This window comes from Hyla sarda, chromosome 2, assembly GCF_029499605.1.
Source record: "Hyla sarda isolate aHylSar1 chromosome 2, aHylSar1.hap1, whole genome shotgun sequence".
Taxonomy (NCBI): Eukaryota; Metazoa; Chordata; class Amphibia; order Anura; family Hylidae; genus Hyla; species Hyla sarda.
Window position 1 is genome coordinate 245,460,287 of NC_079190.1, and position 19,454 is coordinate 245,479,740.

Sequence of the window (19,454 nt, forward strand, 5' to 3'; positions counted from 1 at the left end):
TTGTAGACCCAGTTTTAGAATTTTTGCAAGCGGTAAAATGTACCCCCAAAATTTGTAACCCAATTTCTCTCGAGTAAGGAAATACCTCATATGTATATGTAAAGTGTTCGGCGTGCGCAGTAGAGGGCTCAGAAGGAAAGGAGCAACAATGGGATTTTGGAGAGTCAATTTTGCTGAAATGGTTTTTGGGGGGCATGTTGCACTTAGGAAGCCCCTATGGTGCCTGAACAGCAGAAAACCCCCCACATAGCCTACGATTTTGGAAACTACACCCCTCAAGGCATGTAACGAGGGGTCCAGTGAGCCTTAACACCCCACAGGTGTTTGATGACTTTTCGTTAAAGTCGGATGTGTAAATGAAAAAAAAAAAATTCTCACTTAAGTGCAGTTTTTCCCCCAAATTTACAATTTTAACAAAAGGTATTAGGAGAAAATGCCCCCCAAAATTGTAACCCCATCTCTTCTGAGTATGGAAATACCCCATGTTAGGACGTAAAATGCTCTGGGGGCGAACTATAGTGCTCAGAAGAGAAGGAGTCACATTTGGCTTTTAGAAAGCAAATTTTGCTGAAATGGTTTTTGGGGGGCATGTCGCATTTAGGAAGCCCCTATGGTGCCAGAACAGCAAAAAAACTAACAAACACATGGCATACTATTTTGGAAACTACATCCCTCAAGGAACGTAACAAGGGTTACAGTGAGCCTTAACACCCCACAGGTGTTTCACGACTTTTTGTTAAAGTTGGATGTGTACATGAAAAACTTTTTTTTCCCTCAAATGCTGCTTTTTCCCCAAATTTTACATTTTGACAAGGGGTAGTGGAGAAAATGACCCCAAAAATTTGTAATCCCATTTCTTCTGAGTATGGAAATACCCCAAGTGTGGACGTCAAGTGCTCTGCAGGCGGACTACAATCCAGAAGAGGAGGAGCGCCATTGAGCTTTTGGAGAGTGAATTTGTTTGGAAGTCAGGGGCCATGTGTGTTTACACAGTCCCCATGGTTCCAGAACAGTGGACCCCATTTTGGAAACTACACACCTCACAGAATTTAATAAGGGGTGCAGTGCAGTGACACCTGTGGGGCGTAAATGCTCACTGCACCCCTTATTACAATATGTGAGGGGTGTAGTTTCCAAAATGGGGTCACATGTGGGAGGGGTCCATTGTTCTGGCACTATGGGGGCTTTGTAAACACACACGGTCTTCAATTTCGGAAAATTTTCTCTTCAAAAGCCCAATGTCGCTCCTTCTCTTCTGAGCATTGTAGTTCGCCCGCAGAGCACTTTATATCCACATATGGGGTATGTTCTTACTAAGAATAAATGGAGTTACAAATTTTGTGGGGCTATTTTCCTATTTTCCCTTGTGAAAATGAAAAATTTAGGGTAACACCAGCATTTTAGTGAAAAAAAGGTTTTCTTCATTTTCCCATCCACATTTAATGAAAATTCACCTGTGGGGTGTTAAGGCTCACTATACCCCTTGTTACATTCCGTGAGGGGTGTAGTTTCCAAAATGGGGTCACATGTGGGTATTTTTTTTTTGCATTTATGTCAGAACCGTTGTAAACTCAGCCACCACTGTGCAAATCACCAATTTAGGCCTCAAATGTACATAGTGCGCTCTCACTCCTGAGCCTTGTTGTGCTTCCGCAGAGCATTTTACAGCCACATATGGGGTATTTCTGTACTCAGGAGAAATTGTGTTACAAATTTTGGGGGTCTTTTTTCCTTTTACCGCTTGCGATAATAAAAAGTATGGGGCAACACCAGCATGTTAGTGTAAATTTCTTTATTTTTTTACACTAACAGGCTGGTGTAGACCTCAACTTTTCCTTTTCATAAGGGGTAAAAGGAGAAAAAGCCCCCAAAATTTGTAGTGCAATTTCTTCAGAGTACGAAAATACCCCATGTGTGGCCCTAAACTGTTTCCTTGAAATAAGACAGGGCTCCGAAGTGAGAGAGCGCCATGTGCATTTGAAGACTGAATTAGGGATTGCATAGGGGTGGACATAGGGGTATTCTACGCCGGTGATTCCCAAACAGGGTGCTCCAGCTGTTGCTAAACTCCCAGCATGCCTGGACAGTCAGTGGCTGTCCGGAAATGCTGGGAGTTGTTGTTTTGCAACAGCTGGAGGCTCCGTTTTGGAAACACTGCCGTACGATACATTGTTCATTTTTATTGGGGGGGGACAGTGTAAGGGGGTGTATATGTATTGTTTTACTCTTTATTATGTGTTAGTGTAGTGTAGTGTAGAGTTTTTAGGTACATTCGCACTGGCGGGTTATGGTGAGTTTACCGCTAGGAGTTTGCACTGCGGCGAAAAATTTGCCGCAGCTCAAACTTGAAGCAGGAAACTTACTGTAAACCTGCCGTGTGAATGTACCCTGTACATTCACATGGGGGGGGGGGAACCTCCAGCTGTTTCAAAACTACAACTCCCATCATGTACTGACAGACCTTGTATGCTGGGAGTTGTACTTTGCAACAGCTGGAGGCACACTGGTTGGAAAACCTTCAGGTTCTGTTACCTAACTCAGTATTTTCCAACCAGTGTTGCAAAGCTACAACTCGGAGCATGTACTGATCGCCGAAGGGCATGCTGGGAGATGTAGTTGTGCAACAGCTGGAGGTACGCAACTACAACTCCCAGCATGCCGAGACAACTGTTTGAGTATGCTGGGATTTGTAGTTTTCCAACATCTGGAGAGCTACAGTTTAGAGACCACTGCACAGTGATCTCCAAACTGTGGCCTTCCAGATGTTCCAAAACTACAAATCCCAGCATGCCCAGACAGCAAAACTGCTGTGGGGGCATGCTTGGAGTTGTAGTTTTGCAAGATATAGAGGGCCACAGTTTAGAGACCACTGCACAGTGATCTCCAAACTGAAGCCCTCCAGCTGTTGCAAAACTACAAATCCCAGCATGCCCAAACAGCTGTCTGGGCAAGCTGGGAGTTGTAGTTTTGCAACATCTGGAGCGCTACAGTTTAGAGACCACTGTACAGTGGTCTCAAACTGTAGCCCTCCAGATGTTGCTAGGCAACTCACAGGCGCCAGCCGCACGACATCGCTGCCCGCTGATCACCGCAGCCGATCGTCGCCTCCGCGGCCACCGATGGGTAAGTCGACCTCAGGCGCCGGTCCTCATCTGTTTCCCCGTTCTGCCCTGCCTGTTGTGGGTGGGCAGAATGGGGAAACCGAAAGTTAACCCCCCCCCCCCCCCTCGATCTGCTATTGGTCTTCGCTTCTATACGATCAATAGCAGGGATAGGAGGCCCTGCCACCTCAATCCTATCCCTTCAGTGGGATCGTGGGTGTCTTGGACAACCCCGATCCCCCTTATTTTCCGGGTCACCATAGACCCGTATGACCCGGAAAGGCCGCAAAATTGCCGGTGCGAATTCACCGGCGATTTGCGGCAATCGCCAACATGGGGGTCTGATGACCTCCCTGGGCATTTGCGCGGGGTGCCTGCTGATCGATATACTGGTACGTCATGGGTCCTTAAGACCTAGGGTGTCATGACATAGCGGTACGTTATGGGTCCTGTAGGGGTTAAGAACAGTTAGGAATGCATTATAGTTATAGTAGTGTAATCCAGATAGAAAGATAGGGAACATGCTCAGGTTGGCACGAGCGCTGATTATTGCAGCGCACCCGACCTTAGTACAAAGTTACCTGCGGTCTTCTATAATCAAATCTAGCCGTGTTTCGGGGAGACCCCTTTATCAATGGCGGTATGGTGCTAGTCCTGGGAGTGTGGTCTTTTATAGGATGCCATTTTTAATTGGCATCTGGGTTTTGGAAAAAAGGATAACATGGATAATGGATTAGACAATGAAAATAGGAACAATAGTTGCGATGGGTGACATATACAGTTTTAAATGTGTGACAATGATCATACTTTTATGTATCAACATAATATCTGTTAACATAAACGAGTAATATAAATAATGCAGTCAGATGGTCAGCAAAAGGGACATATGTAATATGCTGAGAATAGAATGTGGTTCTGTATATGTAGGATCAGTTATGGATAGAATATTTATATGGAGATATATCAGTGGAATATGTATGCGTATATACAGAACCACATTCTGTTCTCAGCAAATTACATATGTCCCTTTTGCTGATCATCTGACTGCATTATTTCCATCATTTTTAATATTAGTCCTTTATGTTAACAGATTATATTACATTGATACATACAAGCATGATCATTGTCACACATTTAAAACTCAATATATCACCCATTACAACTATTGTTCATATTTTCATTGTCCAATCCATTATCTATGTTATCCTTTTTTCCAAAACCCAATTAAAAATGGCATCCTATTAAAGGCCACACTCCCAGGACTAGCACCATACCGCCATTGATAAAGGGGTATCCCCACAAAGCGTCTGGCTTTGATTAGAGACCATACAGGTCTATTTAGCCACCTTCGACACTGATGATTATTTACATCTACTGACAAGTGCTGCAGCCCCCGGCAAACTGGACCACTGCACAGTGTGTCTCGCACTCAAAGAGACCGCACTGCACGAGGACACCGCTATCAGCAACGAGATCACTCTCGCTACCACAGACTAACCTGCCCGACGGTGAGATTCATATACAGAGAGCCGGACGCCATTCCGTGCCACCACTGTACTTTGTTCATCACCCTCTGCCTGGAAGCAAGTGTTTAAGACGACCGCAGGTAACTTTGTACTTGGTGGCCTGTATATACGTATTAGTAGAATTTTGTATCAACCTCGTAAACTAATTGAGCAACACTGGTTGAATGCCTGGTTTTACGCACTTTGTGCCTGCCTGTACTGCCCTTGTGTAGTTTTCTCTCTTGTATCTGATTTTATGTAACATGAATCTAGAGTATAGTACTTGTTTTTCCATGAGGTTGTTTCTCCTGCCATAATTATTCTCCACGCACGTGGGTAGAGGTTCGGTGCTGCACTACCATATTCTCCGTACTATTGTGTCGGATCCGCTTTGAAGGAAAGACAAGGAAACTGGGGGGAGGGTGTTTTTGTGTGGGAGGGATGGGAGGGGGGACTGGGGTTTTCTGTATTTGTATGTTTTTTGTTTTATGCAAAAATGTTTAATAAACATTTTCTGATTAAAAAAAAAAAAAAGTTGTACTTAGGCCGGGTGCGCTGCGATAATCAACGCCTGTGCCAACCTCTGCATGTTCTCCATCTTTCTATCTGGATTACACTACTATGACTATAATGCATTCCTAACTGTTCTTAGTCTATAGACCGGTAATAATCTGGAACGGACTTATTTTTGCATATACTCCAGCGCTGCAACTATTTTTAATTCCGTCATTTTGAAGTGGCAATTTTATGTTATTCCCCTAAGTTTTATACCTATTTTAATATATCACACCATATGCATTATTGTTACTATACCAAGCAGGGCCCATAGCAAGGGCCCTGCATGGGAATTTGGTTACACCAAATTTTGCATGTTCATTGTATAAATAAAGCACTTATTATACCAGCCACATCCCTCAGTTGTCTTTTATACCATATTACCATCATTATTACACATAAATTAGCCATCCTTGCCTTCAATTCCTGCAGGGTCCACACATCCCAGAATTAAGGAAGCAACAGAGAGCTATAAAATATTTAATCCCCAAAATAAATTCAAATCACCTCTTTTCCCATTTTTTTTTTTTTTTTTTTTTAATCTGACCTACACAAAAAAGTTGGGGTTGTCTTTATACTGTATGGTGAACAGTGTAAATAAAGAAAAACTAACAAGTGTCAAAATTGCAGTTTTTTTGATCAGATCCCAGAAAGCATGAAATAAAAAGTGATCAAAAAGACTACAATGAAGATTACATGTCCGTTTTACTGCACAGTGAACTGTGTAAAAGTGACACTCCCAAAAGCTGCAGAACTGCAGATTTTTTTCCATTACATAAATTATTTATTTTTGTTTTTCTGCAATACATTTCACAGTACAATGAAAAAAGTACAATTGGTCCCATAAAAAACACCCTTACATTGCAGCATTGATAGAAAAATAAGAGAGATATGGCTTTTAGAAGCTAAGGAGAAAAGAATTAAACTGCAAAAATAGAAATAGGATGCGTCCTCAAGGAGTTAAGGTTGAGTGTGTATTTATCTTTATTAATATATATTCTTGATTGAGAACTTTTCTGTCTAAAATATTTTCTATACCTAATCTTAATACTGTATATGAAACAAGAAAATACAAATGCTATGCATATGATAGACTTACTCACAACACATAGAACATGAGATTTGTAGTCATGGGAGAATAGCGTACCTGTCTGAAGTAGTGAGCAGGAGCTGCAACTGAACCAGTTTCCTTTAAGTATTCATCCCAGTTAAATAGTTCTGAAAAGTAAAAAGAGAGTTGAGTAGACATACCCATTGCAGGCCATTATCATGACATACAGCACTAAAACCATCTGTCCGAGTGATGGAGAATTTTTTCCAGCTCTCAGAACAAGTCCAGGGCTGGGTTCGTAACATTGATGGTACAGCCGGGATAAACCCATGTACAGCAATTTACAGAAATTATATGTTTAATTGTCCAATACATGAAAGGAAAAGAACATTGGTAGAATAATGCTTCTAAAATTCCAGCTGTACTTTACTGGGATGGGATTTCGGACACTCTTATGTCTTCCATACAACAGATCTATGAGTAACAGATCTATGAATATAGCTGAACCACCTCCCCATTTCCCAGCATGCTGATTTTCTAATGGCATTTATTAGACATTAAAATTGTGATGCAAACATACTGACAAGAGGAGATAGGCTTGTATAATAATGTACTGTTAGTATCATACATGCAAAGCATTATGCATTTGTAGGCAGGTCTTTACATTGGCACTTTATTGTTTAACTAGGTAGGTCAGAAGGTGCACTGCTATAGGTCCATCCCATTTCATTTGCCATGATTTCCTCATAGTTCTTAAACAATATTTATTAAAAAAAAACAAAACAAAAAAAAAACACCTTACTGCCTAAATCAGAGATCAGCGTTTGTAGCTGCAAAACAAGCAATGTGTTCTGCAACTATAAAGAAAAACTAAAAAGTGATAAGACTATACCCAAGGATGGGCATGGGAGTACCTTTTGTTCTTTTTGTTGTAGTCTTCATAGTGAATGATGCTCTTTAAACAAAGCTGTCTGGGAAGAAGCAGTTTTATGTTTTAATGGCCCTCTGTTCTTTCACCGATTTGGCTTTCTAGGGAAAAGATAAAAAGGATTGAGTAATTAAAATGAGACAAAATCAAGTCATTACAGGAGACGTAAATCTCCAGAGGAATACACTAGCTTACTCCAGACATGCTTCCCTTTTCTTAAGTCAGTCTATGCTTTTCAGCTTATGAACAGTCCATGTGACAGAAGTGTTATTTTGTGTGCGTCACATAAGCTACAGATACAGGTATTTACAAGTCAATTGTGTGTCAACTAAAGATCACTGACTTAATTGACATAAACAAATACCTTGCTATATTAGACCCCATACTGGGGCATACACTTTTCCTGTTAAACCTTCCTTTACACAAAAGATGATAGTGGTCTTATTCCAAACATGTAGTTGTTGGGGGGGGGGGGGGGGGGAGGTTTGCCTAAGCCAAAGAAGAAAAAGGTATTGCACACTGCCTCATGGCACAGTATAACTGCAAACTGTATTTCCAGCTGAAAAATAAAACAGCGATGAGAGAGACAGTATGTAATATTATTGTATCATTACCTAACATTGTAAGCTCTGCCAAGTTACAATTTTTTATGTTTATAAATAAGAGATACACTTTATAAAGTACAAAAGAGTGTGTTAATAATAATAATAATAAATCATCATCATCATAAATAAAATTATAGATTTCATACATATTTTGCATCTCTACATACTATCTATGGCCACTTATACTGGTCACTATAACTTACTAATACTTACATTTTTCCTTTGATCTGTGACCGTAGATAGACCACTCTCTATAAAGAAGTCGCTCCACCTACAATGAAGTTATCCATCTGCCCAAACCTACTATCATAGATAACCAGACGGGGTGGGAACTAGAGATAAATTCTGCTAAAATATATGAGATAGTTTGTTGAAGTGTGCTATGTACAGACCTGTTATTAAACTAAGTACTTGTATGCATATCTATGCAGACATTTAAATTTGTCCCCCTAAAAATGCTGTAGCCCCCTAGAAGTCGATGCAGGTTGGGGGAGAGGAGATACTACTGCTGATTCTAGTAAGTGTTGTTGGTGTCACTAGTACAGCAGAGCTAATGGCTGCTTAAAAACTCCTCAGTAACAGCAGCATCATCCCTTCCATCAAAATCTACTATAAGGGTACATTTAGATGCGCATAACTCCATAACATATAAAAGGTTAAGACTATTAACAGCAAGTAAAAAAAATAAAAAAAAATAAAAACACTCCTATCTGCCACCAATATAACGGGGAGCTCCAATTCTGGCTGGGTTCGGTGATGTGATGTCACATGCAAGCTTAGCCAATCACCAGCTTAGGCTCCGGTTGCTTATTGGATGAGCAGGTGTGTGACATCACATCACCAAACTTAGAAGCAGTAGACAGCAGGAATCGGAGCTCTGTAATAGCAATACCTTAGACTGTGAGCTGCTTTGGCCAACTTTAGAAAAATGTTTATAGGGACCTTAATAGGGGTATCTCTATTTCAGCTTCTTAGGCCCTATCAATAGACAAGGGGAATAAGAAACTGATTGGTGGCAGTCCGCCTGAAGGGACCACTGCTGATCCCCAGAATGAATGAAGCGCACTACACCTGTGTGGCCACCTCTCCATTCATTTGTCTATGAGGCTGCTGAATGATTAAGCGTTCATCCGTCAGAAATTTTCACCGGCCCTATAGTGAATGAATGCAGCTGTGGCCAGAGAGACTCGGTGTGCTCTGTTCATTCAGGGGGCAATTAAGTGCTCATTGCTGGTAGAACAGTATACTTACAGTGTATCTCAGACAGTTTCCATCAGTAGAGAATGGAATACAAAGTCAGAGCTTCAGTTGAGTTTAAATACAGCATTATAGATGAGATTTGACAATTTCCATCATTACAAACAATGATTGGGTCCATTTTAACGGGATATTGGTTTTAGTTGACCAATCACAGATTATATTCTGAAATTTGACTCATTGCTAGTAGTTGAGCACATACGGTTCACTATAGCGATAAATGCATAACAGTTCAAGAAAGACCAACCTCCTCAGAAGATTATATAAGTGTATACATCATGTTTAAGATTGACCATGAAGAAATTCCACCTCATTATTAAGCTGGCTATACACGTATGATAGCTGTTTGCTGAGGGGTTAAAGGGGTTAAAATCAGGCACCGCTCATCCAAAACTTCACTTTTAGTGTGGTAAGAATAACGGGGGAGTTTTTTCAAAACCTGTGCAGAGGAAAAAGTTGCCTAGTTGTCCATAGCGACCAATCAGATTGCTTCTTTCATTTTGCAGAGGCCTTGTCAAAAATGAAAGAAGCAATCTGATTGGTTGCTATGGGTAGCTAGGCAACTTTTCCTCTGCACAGGTTTCCATAAATCTCCCCCAATGGCTCTCACCCGTTGCACACAGAGTTGCCAGGGTTTCCCCCCTAACAACAATCCACGACACCTCTTGGTTAAGAAGATATATCACTCCCCTCTCAGATATCCACCCAAACAGTGGAGGGCACTATATACTCGGTCCAGACATAAAATGTATGAAGACGAAAAAAAAGTAACACCAGCACTCAAAGTAGAAGTATAGGAACAGAACAACAATAGTATTGAGAAAGAGAAACAATGTGGGGAACTCACTCTACATTTGGGGGCCAGAGATATGTAGTGAGTCATCCACATTGTTTTCCTTAATATAAGTGTTGTTCTGTTAATTTACTCCTGTGCTCAGCGCTGGTGTTACTTTTTTAATGTCTTCTAACAAGATGTCCTTTAGGACCCGGTTATGTAATAGCCAGCCCCTTCCAGCGAGCTTTCTATCTTAGAGGGTGGTGGTTAGGGTGCCTGGGTAGGGCTGTCAGAACTGTGCCAATACCTACGAGTTGCTGAACAGAGCGGTGGGGAGGTGCACACCAGAGCTCACAATCAAAGATGGTACCTGCTCCCAGGGAGCAGCTACAAAGCTCTGAAACACATCCGGACCTCGCAGGCCACATAAAATTACAGACTGGATTCGGCCTGCGGGCCTAGAGTTTGACACAAATGCCTGTTGGTAGTCGGCCGGTTCAGCATGCCATTTATCATCTAAAAGGAGTATGGCTGCATCAACACAACAATTGTTAACCAAAAAAAGGTCCATTTACAAACTTTTATCAAATGTGTATGACCACCTTTTTTCATGGAGGAAGGACTTCATTCCCATCGAGAGAGTCCAGGAAGAACACATGTGATTATGAAAAGAAAAAAGATCACTTTAAAACAAGAAAGCAATGATAAAAGGTGGGGAAAAAGTATTAATAATAACAGATGAGAAACAGAGAACAGCTGACTAGAGTGGACACTAAGGATGGCAGAAGTGAAAGCAGCATCAAAGAAGCGTTCACAGCTTGAATCGAAAGAATACCAAAAGATTAATATAATGCAGAGACACAGGGCATAATGTTAACATATTAATAAAGTAAGAAGCACCCTTTTCTGCCTTGCATTTACGCCTTGCTTTATAGTGTCGGCTGCTTGAAGATCAGGGGATTTCTGCTTGTAATCAAGTGATTCGGATGTTTTACATCAAGCCCATCGTGCCTTTGAAGCCACTTCAGAGTTACTTATTTGTATTAAAGCTCTCACATGTTTAGGATTCTTCAGGCTTCCTAGCATATGTCCTTTAAGAAATTCACTGCCTGTGGACATGTCACGTGTGGATTTTAATACACCACTCTCATCTGGGCTAAGATACAGAAACAGATTTTTTTCACCATCATGAGTGCAAAATCCTAGAAATAAAAAAGAGGGGGAGATTTATCAAAACCTGTCCATAGGAAAGTTGCTGAGTTGCCCATAGCAACCAGATTACTTTTTTCATTTTTGAAAAGGCCTCGGAAAAATTAAAGAAGTGATCTGATTGGTTGCTATGGGCAACTCAGCAACTTTTTTGATAAGTCTCCCCCAAAAGCTTTATGTGTGTGTTGTATAGACTATTCCCAATTCCTGTATGAATTGTAATCTTGCAGTCATATTACACACAAAATGTGTTAACATATACTGTACACATTGGGAGAAGCCGCAATAACTTTTTGTTTGAATCCTCTTTGAATGACATTAATAGCAGTGAGAAAAAGCCACTTAAATTCCATAAAAACACACTGCCAGCTAAGCCAATGGACAAGATTGTAAAATCAACTGTATTTTGGTGCAAACTGGTGTACATGACTTTGCAGTGCATTTAGGAGTTCTACCCACTTTTTTGACATTCCGTCAGTTGCATGGCCTATTGGCAACACAAAATATATGCTGAAGTTTTGACACATGCTTCTGGTTTGAAATAAATCAACCAAAAGTTGGGGTAAACTTAACCCGGACAGTCTACAGATGTATCAATCAGCCTAAGCCTGTAAAAAGAATGTCACAATTTTAGCAAACCACAAAGATGAGGTGAAATTTAGTCCAAACACAAATAAAATAAAGATTGACAATTCTGTACCATTGTACAAAAATAAAAAAAACACAAATCAGTTATTGTTGCATGGAGAAATGTCCAACTATTAAAATATAATGTTAATGGTCCCTCATGGTGAATACCATTACCAAAGACAAAAAAAATTATACCAAATGTCACAATTGTCAATAGTTGCTCTCTCCAAATCTGAGAAAACATTCAATAAAAAAGTAATTAAAAGTTTCCATCTACCTCAAAATGATACCAATAAAGCAGCATTAAGTAAAAAAAAAAAAAAAAAGTCAGTTTAAGTGCATGGTAAATGAAGAAACAAAAATCCCAACTGCAGTTTCATGGTAAAATGAAGGATAAAGACAAACAAGACAAGTAGAAGACAATAGCATCTCTGTCACATGTCACTTACCTAGAGGAATGGATCATTAGCATCCATCACATGCTTTGTAATGCCATAAGAAATGCTAGAAAATCCATCGCATGATGACACAAATGTATCCTCTCTGGGAGACCAAGTGTGACTTCAAACCAGGTACTGTGCACGGAATGGCATGTGCAGATGAAAGTGTCTGACTCCTCCTCACCAGCCCAGCTGTATTTTACTACCACTTCTATTGATGGTAGTCTGGGATACCATAAACAGCACTGAAGGCTGAATGGGAGCAGCTACAATTGAAACAGTCTGCTAGGGAGATTGCCTTTATATTGGCAGCTCACTGCAACAATTTGGGTAACACTGCTAACGTGTGTAACACAGCAGAATGCTAGGATCTTTACATCTTAAAGGGGTACTCCAGTGAAAAAAAATGGTGCCAGAACGTTAAACAAATGTGTAAATTACTTCTATTTAAAAATCTTCCAGTACTTATCAGCTGCTTTATACTCCCACATGAAGTGCTTTTCTTTTTGAATTTCTTCTCTGTCTGACCACAGTGCTCTCTGCTGACACCTCGGTCCATGTCAGGAACTGTCAAGAGCGGGAGCAAATCCCCACAGCAAACCTATCCTGCTCTTGACAGTTCCGGTGTGTGTCAGCAGAGAACATTGTGGTCAGACTGAAAAGAAAAGGAAAAAAAAAAGAACTTTCTGTAGAGCATACAGCAGCTGATAAGTACTGGAAGGATTAAGATTTTCAAATAGAAGTAATTTACAAATCTGTTAAACTTTCTGGCACCAGTTCATAAAAAAAAAAAAAAAAAAAAAGTTTTTCACTGGAGTACCCCTGGCTGGGTTCACACATGGTAATTCGGTCAGTATTTTTTTGCCAAAACCAGTAGTTAGTCCAAAATGGTTAAAATCTTTCCATTATAGTTTTCCTCTGTGTTAGTTCCATTCCTGGATTTGACTAAAAAATACTGTGTCTGAACACAGCCTTAGGGTAGAATCACATGTGCCATGTATTCCTGCTGTGTATTCTGTGTAAGTCAGTGGGTAGGAAAATAAGCAGCAAAATATAGCACGTGTGACTTTACCCTTAGGCAGGGGCAGACTGACTGGCCAGTCTGTTTGGACATGGCCCGAAAGCCTAGCTGGGTAAAGGGCCTGCTACTACTGGAGATCCAAGACACTTGTCCCGGATCCCCAGGCTAATGCTGCTTTCAGCTGTATCCCAGACTCACACGCATACAGCTGAAAGCTCCTCTCCTTCGGAGAGGGGATAAGTTATAGATTGTGGGGGGTCCGAATGCTAAGGCACCCGGGATCTCCTGGACGGGGCCGCAGCAGTATGCTGGAAAGGGAGCGTTCCATCCCCATGACGCGGCGGCCGACACACCCCCTCACTGTACCCCATAGATACAGGGAAGGGGCGTGTCTGCCGCAGCTTTCTGCTGGGGACGAAACTTCACTTCCTGCAGACTGCCGCGGTCCCGTCCAGGAGATCCCGGGGTTCCCAGCGCTCGGACCCCCCCGCGATCTATAACTTATCCTCTATCCTTTGGATAGGGGCTAAATTATTTTGCGCTGGAATACTCCTTTAAGCCTAAAAATATAGCCTTAAGGTAGGGTCACACGTGCCGTATTTTCTGCAGCTGATTTTGCTACCTATTGGCTTCAACGGGTAGGAAGATAAACATCAGCAAAATGGCACGTGTGACTCTACCCTAAAGGGGTATCCCAGATATTAAATTTTTTGTGTTTTTTTTCTTCTCGTTTCAGATTCGTGTATGCAGAGGATTACAGCAGATTCAGGAGGACTACTGCGGATGAACTGGATTTTTTTCCTTTTAAGGGCTGTGGGGGAGTGTTTTTTTTTAAAATAAAATAACTTTTCCAATCTGTCTTTTTTTTTATTGAATTTTCATGCTTAGTAGTGGAAGCCATCTTATTTACGGAATACATTACTAAGCCGGGGCTTAGTCCTAGCCACAAAAACAGCTAGCGCTAACCCCCAATTATTACCCCGGTACCCACCGCCACAGGGGTGCCGGGAAGAGCCGGTACCAACAGGCCCAGAGCATTAAAAATGTCGCGCCTGGGCCTAGGCGGTAACAGGCTTATGTTATTTAGGCTGGGGAGGGCCAGTAACAATGGTCCTAGCCCACCCTGGTAACATCAGGCTGTTGCTGCTTGGTTGGTATCTGGCTGAGAATAAAAATACCGGGGAACCTATGAGTTTTTTTTTTTTTCATTTATTTATGGAAAAAAAATGCATAGGGTTCCCCGTCTTTTTATTCTCAGCCAGATACCAACCAAGCGGCAACAGCCTGACATTACCAGTGTGGGTTAGGACCATTGTTACTGGTCCTCCTCAGCCTAAATAACACCAGCCTGTTACCGCCTAGGAGCTATATTTTTGACACTCCGGGCCTGTTGGTACCGCCTCTTCACGGCACCCCTGTGGGGGTTAGCGCTAGCTGTTTCTGGGGCTAACGCTAAGCCCCGGCTTAGTAATGGATTTCGTCAATAAGACGGCTTCCACTACTAAATCTGAAAATTCAATAAAAATTAAAAAAACACAACACATTGGAATTTTTTTTTTATTTTACAAAATACTCCCCCACAGCCCTCGTTAGCCATTTTTTTTTTTAAAGGAAAAAAAATCCAGTTCATCAGCAGTAGTCCTCTGAATCCGCTGGAATCCTTTGCATACATGGATCTGAAAGGAGAAGAAAAAAAAAACACAATAAATTGTTTAGGACATTTATGGCACTCTCCGCTAGGGAGAGCGCCCATATTGCAATGTCTTCCCAAACAGGGAGCACCCAATTGTTGCATAACTACAACTCCCAGCACGCCGAGAGTTGTAGTTTTGCAACAGCTGAAGTCTCCCTGTCTGGGAGGACACTGGCAGAAGGGTCTGTTCACATTATACAAAACGTACAATGTGAACAGAGCCTCTCACCCTTACTAGCCTGGCTTCCGTATGTAGATCCGCCCCTAATGATGTCATCACTAGGGGGCGGAGCTACACAGTCCCGGTGGGGACAGGGAGCGAGGGAGGTAAGCGGACATAGTCTTCTGTATACACTATATACAGCTATCTATAGATATCTATATACTGTATACCGCCCAAAGGGGCTATAGGAGTCCTATCAGTATAGTGAGGAAATTCCTGGCACCTGTATAGTATACACGGGTACACTATGCACCCCTGTATACTATACGGCCTGGGGAGGTGAGTAGTGATGCTGTACATCACTCCTCATCTCCTTACACTCTGTGGAGCGGGCGCTCAGCATCCGACCCACAGAGTGGTACCCTGAAGACAGTGAAAAAACTGCCACATGGGACAAATTTGGCTGTTTCCACACACCAGGAAAAACGCCAGAAAAAACGCCAGAAAAACTGCCAAAACGCAGGAAAAAGCTGTGGCAGTTTTTCCTGGCAGTTTTAACGGTGGGAAAAAACCTGAGTGGTATCCTAGCCTCACCAAGTTTTAGATTTCCCCAAGATTAAGTGTAAAATAAATTTTCCTATGCAACCATTACGTAAACAAAAAGCTATACGTTTAGTATGTTATTTAGTGTGAAACTAGGATAAGTAGGTTATAAAAAAAAAAAAATTTACACAGTAATTCATATGTATCCTTAAACTGTGTCAAGAAAAAAAAACAATTTCTCCAAGTGAAATGCATACAGTAGAGGCAAATATGAAAACATTTGAACAAGACCAAATAGTTGTTAAAGGGGTACTCCACTGCCCCAGTGTCCGGAACATTTTGTTCTGAATGCTGCGTGCAGGCTTTGGGGCAGTGTTCCGGACACTGGGGCAGTGGAGTACCCCTTAAAATACAACTATGGATTTAACGGGACTATAAAAAAAAAATTTACGTGATTTATCAAAACCTGTGAAGAGGATGAATGGTGCAGTTGCCTATAGCAACCAGATTGCTTCTTTCATTTTTAAAAAGGCATGAGAAATTCCCCATGGCGCAAACGAAGTACAAGAAGTCCTTGGCAAGACACCTCCTTCAGGCTGCGAAAGCAGTGATCCCTCGGCGATGGCGGTCTACAGACCCCCCTTCCCTCAATGACTGGTTGACGGAAGTTGCCAATTCCCGTCAGATGGAGGAGTTGATGGCAGTCCTCCCCGAGGATGCTGTGCATGTTGAGACCACTTGGCTCCCATGGATGCAGTTCTGCTCTTCTCAGAGGTGCAGATCTCTGTAGTGTCCTTTCGCTGCTGAAATTGCGTGCTCTACCCTGGCGACTTCCTCGTGTGGTGTTGTGGACTCCGCTGGCTCCCGATTCCTCCTCTTCTTGCTGCTGCTCCTCTGCCTACAGGCTTATTCCTATTGCCTTGTGCTTCCCCTCTTCCGGTCCCTTCCTCTTCTTTCTTTTCCCTTTCTGGAGTTTTATGTCTTGTTCCGTCTGTGTTTGCATGTCTATGTACAATGATTTTTGCCATGCGTTTCGTCTGGAGAATTTGTTGTTGATACTTGATGCCTTACTAGAACCCCATCTTGCTCTATCTGGGGCACCCTGGCCCTCGTGACTGGGATACTACCAGATGCTCCTATATATATGTCCATCCTATGCTTCCATATGTTATATCATCATACTGTTTCACTTGCCTCTCGATACCCTACATGGTTACTATATGTTACATTTATTATTGTCCATTGGGCCTACCCTGGCCGCCGGACTTTCCTTTCCTGTATTCTACTTCTATTGTTGTATATCCAATGTTTGTATTGTTACCAATTTGCGCTTCTAATAATCAACTTTTTTTGAATTTGAAAAAAAAAGGCATGAGAAAAAATGAAAAAAGGAATCTAATTGGTTGCTATGGCCGATTGCGCCACTCACACAGGTTTGATATATCTCCCCCAATGTTTGTTGTAGATGTTTGAGTGAAATCAGTATTAAAGCCATTTACAGTAATCTCCACAGTGACTACCAATACATATATGTCTGCTGGAGCAGATTGGCCATTTTAGTACCCTCTGAGAATACCGTATGGTAATACTCTATACAAAATAGTTTTTAACCACATGATGGAAACAAAGATCAGTCTCCATTTCCTCTACAATTGCTTGGCACTTGGATATGCTAATAAAGGATCAAGGCTTTAATGTAACTAAACTCAAGCTAAACAAAGAATCCTCATTGACCCCAAGAACAAGCTGGTTTAGTTCCTAGCTGCCAGTGGAGAACAGGCTATGCATCTGAAGTAGCTCTGTTGAAATAGATGAGTGTTAGCAATGAACTTCACAACAATTTGACTCTGCTCTCTAAATACAGTAAATATATTAGGGATGTGTGCGGCGCAAATCCCAAAAGGAGCAACCACAGAATTCTATGTATTTATACTGTATCTCCATGGCTTTTCTTTTCATGGATATTTAGTGGTGTCCGTGTAGACAGGTCCATGCCTAAAGTGTTACTGTGTGCATGAGACTTCACCTGCAGTAAACCCAATAAACGGATTACAATGATGTATCACTTACCCTGATACACTTGTCGGTTTCAGAGATACTTATTGCACAAGTTGGCATTGCTAATCTGAAAATGGCCAGCTTTGAGGAATGGAATCAGCACCCAGTATCCCTGCCTCCATCGGCTCTGCACCCATAGCAGCCTTCACTAACAGTCTATAAAACAAATGCAGCTTGTGCGCTCACTTCAAAGACCTCCTACATGGCTGAGGCAGAGCTTTCCAAACTTTCCATGCTGGGGACACCATTTTTAGATGTGCATAGTTTGGTGACACATCCCTTGCTGTACCACCAATTGCACGTATCAGGTTGAGCGTCCTAAGATGCACATTGTGATACCAGTATCCAGTATCAGCATTAGAAATGTAGCTGCTACCCTCCTGTGCAATTTTATTCCCCCTTGATCACCCCTGTGCCATTTTATCCCCCCTCTTTCACCCCCTGTGCCATTTTATCCCCCTCTATCACCCCCTGTGCCATTTTATCCCCCTCTATCACCCCTGTGCCATTTTTTCCACCCCTTTATCACCTCCTGTGCCATTTTATCCCCCCTTTATCACCCCATGCCATTTCATTCCACCTTCACCCCCCCTGTGCCTTCTCATTTCCACTCTTTATGCCCCAATGTCACTTCTTTTCTCCACCCCTTGACACTTACCTGTGCCAAATCATTCCCCCCATTGATCTCCCCCCCCCCCCCCCCCGTGGCATTTAATTCCCACCTATTGTCACCCCCTGTGGCATTTTATTTCTCCCCTTTATCAGCCCCTGTGCCACATTCATTCCCCTTCTCTGATGCCACCCCCGAATCATTCCCCTCTTTATCCTTCCTGTGCAATTTCAAACTCCTCCCTTTATGAGCCCCTTTGCCACATCTTTCCCCCCTCCTCACTCTGATCCCCTGGGCTGTGTCCGGACGCACTCCAGCAGGCTCAGGTTCAGAAGATGTTTGGATTGTATGCACTGACAAGTGATTTCCAACTGCGCGCAGCACCTTGGAGCAATGTCAGGGGTGTCATTCATAATTTCCAGCAGCCACTGCAGCTCAGTTCACTGATTTAAAGGGGTACTCAACTGGTGCCAGAAAGTTAAACAGATTTGTAAATTACTTCTATTAAAAAATCTTAATCCTTCCAATACATTTTATGGGCTGTATACTACAGAGGAAATGCTTTTCTTTTTGGATTTCTCTGACGTCACCACCACAGTGCTCTCTGCTGACCTCTGCTGTCCATTTTAGGAACTGTCCAGAGCCGCATATGTTTGCTATGGGGATTTTCTCCTGCTCTTGACAGTTCCAAAAATGGACAGCAAAGGTCAGCAGAGAGTACTGTGGTTGTGAAATCAGAGAAATCCAAAAAGAAAAGAATTTCCTCTTTAGTATATAGCCCCTAAAAAGCACTGGAAGTATTAAGATTTTTTTTTTATAGAAGTCATTTACTAATCTGTTTAACTTTCTGGCACCAAAAGTTTTCCACAGGAGTACCCCTTTAAAGTGGCTGCGATGCAGGCTGTCTGTTCAAGATTAGTGTTGCTCGCGAATATTCGCAATTCGAATATTATTCGCGAATATCGCATATTCGCGAATTCGCGAATTTCGCGAATATAGCGCTGTATATTCGTAATTACGAATATTCGTTTTTTTTTTTTTTTTTTTTTTCTTCACAGTACACATCACAGTGATCATCCCTCTCTGCTTCCAGCTTGTGTGGTGTAAAGAAGGCTGTAATACTACTGTGTAAGACTGGCGTGCGAAAATTCGCATATGCGAAAATTAGCATATGCTAATTTTCGCATATGCGAAAATTCGCATATGTTAATTTTCGCATACACGTATTTTCGCACACGCGAAAATAAAACGAGAATATAACGAATATGCGAATATTCGCGAATATATGACGAATATTCGTCCATATATTC

At 41.9% G+C, this 19,454-nt stretch overlaps 1 protein-coding gene across 9 annotated transcripts in view; it reads right to left on the reverse strand.

Moving 5' to 3' along the window:
- The window catches only part of SCML2 (Scm polycomb group protein like 2), a 99,115-nt gene that overhangs the window by 41,729 nt on the left and 37,932 nt on the right, over positions 1 to 19,454 (reverse strand). For 5 of the 9 annotated variants that reach the window (XR_008888706.1, XM_056556832.1, XM_056556833.1 and 2 more), the window contains 2 exons: positions 7,127 to 7,241; positions 6,309 to 6,379 (listed from right to left, as the gene is read on the reverse strand). Coding sequence is in view for 7 of the 9 variants with exons in the window: in XM_056556832.1 (XP_056412807.1) it covers positions 6,309 to 6,379; positions 7,127 to 7,154 (99 nt within the window). In the remaining 2 variants the exon portion in view is untranslated. Of the gene's footprint in view, positions 1 to 6,308; positions 6,380 to 7,126; positions 7,242 to 9,249; positions 9,271 to 12,065; positions 12,085 to 17,546; positions 17,567 to 19,454 lie in introns of those variants that run through there. The other 4 variants (XM_056556837.1, XM_056556835.1, XM_056556834.1 and 1 more) reach the window with 4 other exon arrangements.